This window comes from Sinocyclocheilus rhinocerous, unplaced genomic scaffold (genome assembly GCF_001515625.1).
Source record: "Sinocyclocheilus rhinocerous isolate Xijiao unplaced genomic scaffold, SAMN03320098_v1.1 scaffold2061, whole genome shotgun sequence".
In the NCBI taxonomy this organism is placed as follows: domain Eukaryota; kingdom Metazoa; phylum Chordata; class Actinopteri; order Cypriniformes; family Cyprinidae; genus Sinocyclocheilus; species Sinocyclocheilus rhinocerous.
Genome location: NW_015633531.1, coordinates 131,853 through 134,697, shown reverse-complemented (window position 1 = coordinate 134,697; position 2,845 = coordinate 131,853). Strand labels below are relative to the sequence as shown.

At 43.4% G+C, this 2,845-nt stretch overlaps 1 protein-coding gene across 1 annotated transcript in view; it reads left to right on the top strand.

Annotated features, from left to right (window-relative positions):
* Positions 1 to 2,845, top strand: part of LOC107744220 (plexin-B2-like) — a 125,798-nt gene that overhangs the window by 69,659 nt on the left and 53,294 nt on the right. The window contains exon 2 of the mRNA XM_016557747.1: positions 1,503 to 2,614. Coding sequence (XP_016413233.1) covers positions 1,505 to 2,614 — 1,110 coding nt within the window. The 5' untranslated portion in view covers positions 1,503 to 1,504. The remainder of the gene's footprint in view (positions 1 to 1,502; positions 2,615 to 2,845) is intronic.

The following is a 2,845-nucleotide window of genomic DNA, read 5'->3' as shown; positions in this document are numbered from 1 at the left end:
GGGGGGTGGGGGGTTTCTAATGTGTTGCTAGGGTATTCTAGGTGGTTGCTAGGATGTTCAAGTGGGTTTCTGGGTGGTTGCTATGGTGTTGCTAAGGTGTTCTAGGTGGTTGCTATGGTATTCTATGGGATTTCTTTGATGTTCTAGTGAGTTTTTATGTTCTGGAGGTTGTTAGGATGCTGCTAGAATGTTTTAGTGAATTTCTGTGGTGTTTTGGGTTGTTCTAAGAAGTTGCCAAAGGTGTTCTGGGTGGTTTCCAGGGTGTTCAATGTAGTTTCTATGAGTTTCTATGGTGTTGCTAGTAGTGGTCGACCGATATATCGGCCGATATCTGCCATTTTTCAAATATCGGCATCGGCCGATAAGTTTATCTGTTTGGCCGATGTGTTCGAGGTGGGACTTTTATTTTGACGGCGTGTCAGACGTTTATTTTGACGGTGCCGAGAACGGCTGCGGCAGCGCCTGAGCACACAGTGGCCCTGTCCCAAATGGTACCCTAAGCCCTCGCGGTCTTCCTCTGAGTCCGCACTTTCTTGACGTAATGCCGCTTTGACTGTCGGGTAGAAGTCTGCTGCGGATCGAGGGCACATAACGGCCGCAAAGGGGGCACTCGCGAGCACCCTTCTGAACGCTTAAATTCGTGATTTCAAATTATGCTGCGCTTCATGCATTTGCCCACTGTCATATTCATGTCATTTTCACTGTGTGCTGTATGTAAAATGAGTGTTACCTTGGCTTTATTTGAAAAAAATATGATTCCCAATGCACACAAACTTCCCAGAATGCTGAGTGCCCTGTTGGTTACAGTGCTTCCTTTTTAATTATATTTTTATTAAATATTTATTTATTTGTGAAAAATACTTTGTCTTCTAGAGTATAAGTATGTTTATTTTACACGTTTATTTTTTAATCCATTATTTTTTAATCCAAATGATTTCAAATTTCTTAAATATGAATTAAAATAAATACAATTATATCGGCTTTATATCGGCCATCGGCCACCCTGCTTTCCAAGATATTGGCATCGGTATCGGCTGTCAAAAAACCTATATCGGTCGACCACTAGTTGCTAGCATGTTCTAGGAGGTTGCCAAAGCATTCTGAGGGTTGCTAGGGTGTTGCTGGGATGTTTTATTGGATTTCTGTGATGTTTTGGGTGGTCGCTATGGTGTTCAAGGGGTTTTCTATGATGTTCTGAGTGGTTGTTCTAGGAAGTTTCTGTGGTGTTTTTGGGGGTTGCTAGGATGTTGCTTGAGTGTAGCTGGGATGTTTTAGTAAGTGTTTATGTTTTCTGGGTGGTTTCTAGGGTGTTGCTAGGGTGGTTGCTACAATGTTTTTATGGTTCTAAGGCATATGAGCAACAGTAATAGTGATGTAATTAGCATGCACTACTAATTAACCTCAATTTTATACTTAACCATGCAATTCAATGCCCCAACAAATTGACACCACAACATCTGAACTTTGCATTTTGTCCTAATTCAAACTCTTTCTTTTTTCAGCAATGGCCACCTGGTTACCAGCGGTCCTACTGGTGCTACAAGTAACCACGGCATCTTCTGAAGAGCCCATACTGGAGTTTTCCACAGATACGCCCATCAATAATGTGGCACAGGACCCACAGACTGGCCGTGTTTACCTGGGTGCTGTCAATGCCATTTATCAGTTGAACTCTTCATTGTATCTTGAGGCCAGAGCTGAAACGGGGCCCAAGAAAGATGCGAGGGGTTGCACCCCTCCGGTGTCTACTTGTCAGGACCTGAAAGACACCAACAACACCAATAAACTCTTGCTGGTTCATTCGGATAACGGGTCGCTGATAGTCTGTGGGAGCTTATACCGAGGAATCTGCTCTCTGCTCAACCTCACCAATGTCAAAGAGCAGATATACTACAGCGACAGCAAAGGGGAGCGGACCTATGCCGCCAGCACAGAAGAGCACGTTTCCGTGGTAGGAGTCATGGCCACGCTTGAAATTGACGATAAACCGTTCAGCGTCTTTTTAGTCGGGAAGGGCTACGGAAGCATGGACAGCTCCAAACTCATCAGCACCAGAATCGTGCAGAACTACCGCGACTGGGTCGTGTTCGAGAGCATCATCGAGGCGTCTACGGTCCAGGCTGTTCCCTTCGTCCCCAAGTATCTTCACGACTTCCGCTTCACCTTAAAAAATGACAACTTTGTCTACTTCCTCTTTTCACGCACTCTCGGCGGAACAGACAACAAGAACTTTACTTTCGTTTCGCGCCTCTGCGAGAACGACAATCACTATTATTCGTACACGGAGCTTCAGCTTAGTTGTGGTGTGAAGAATCGTTACAATAAAGTCCAGGCCGCATATTTGACAGACCCGGGGAAAGAGCTGGCTCAGGCCATGTCCGAATCCGGAGAGTATGGGAATGTCCGGGAATGGGATAAAGTCTTGTTTGTAGTGGCTAGCTCAGAGGAAGGGGCCACCGAATCAGCTCTGTGTATGTATCCCCTTAAAAACATCAACCAAAAACTCTTGGCCATCGTTACCGCATGCTACACGAACAACGGCAAGATTGACGACAGATTAGTTGTGGAGAGTCCCTACACGTCCAGTAAAGATGATCCATGTGTCAAACATGATGTAAGCAGCAGCTTTTCATAACATTGATCAAAGTGGAAAATGTATTTCTTGCCAGTTTAACAACTGACAGTGTTTAGCTTAGCTTAAATTTTTTTTTTATTAAATTTTATTTAATTTTATATTTTATATATTTAATTTTATTTCTACATTGATTCCCATTATTTACATGGAATTATTTAGTAATTTACGTGTGTTTATGTGTGTGTGTGTGTGTGTGTGTGTGTATATATA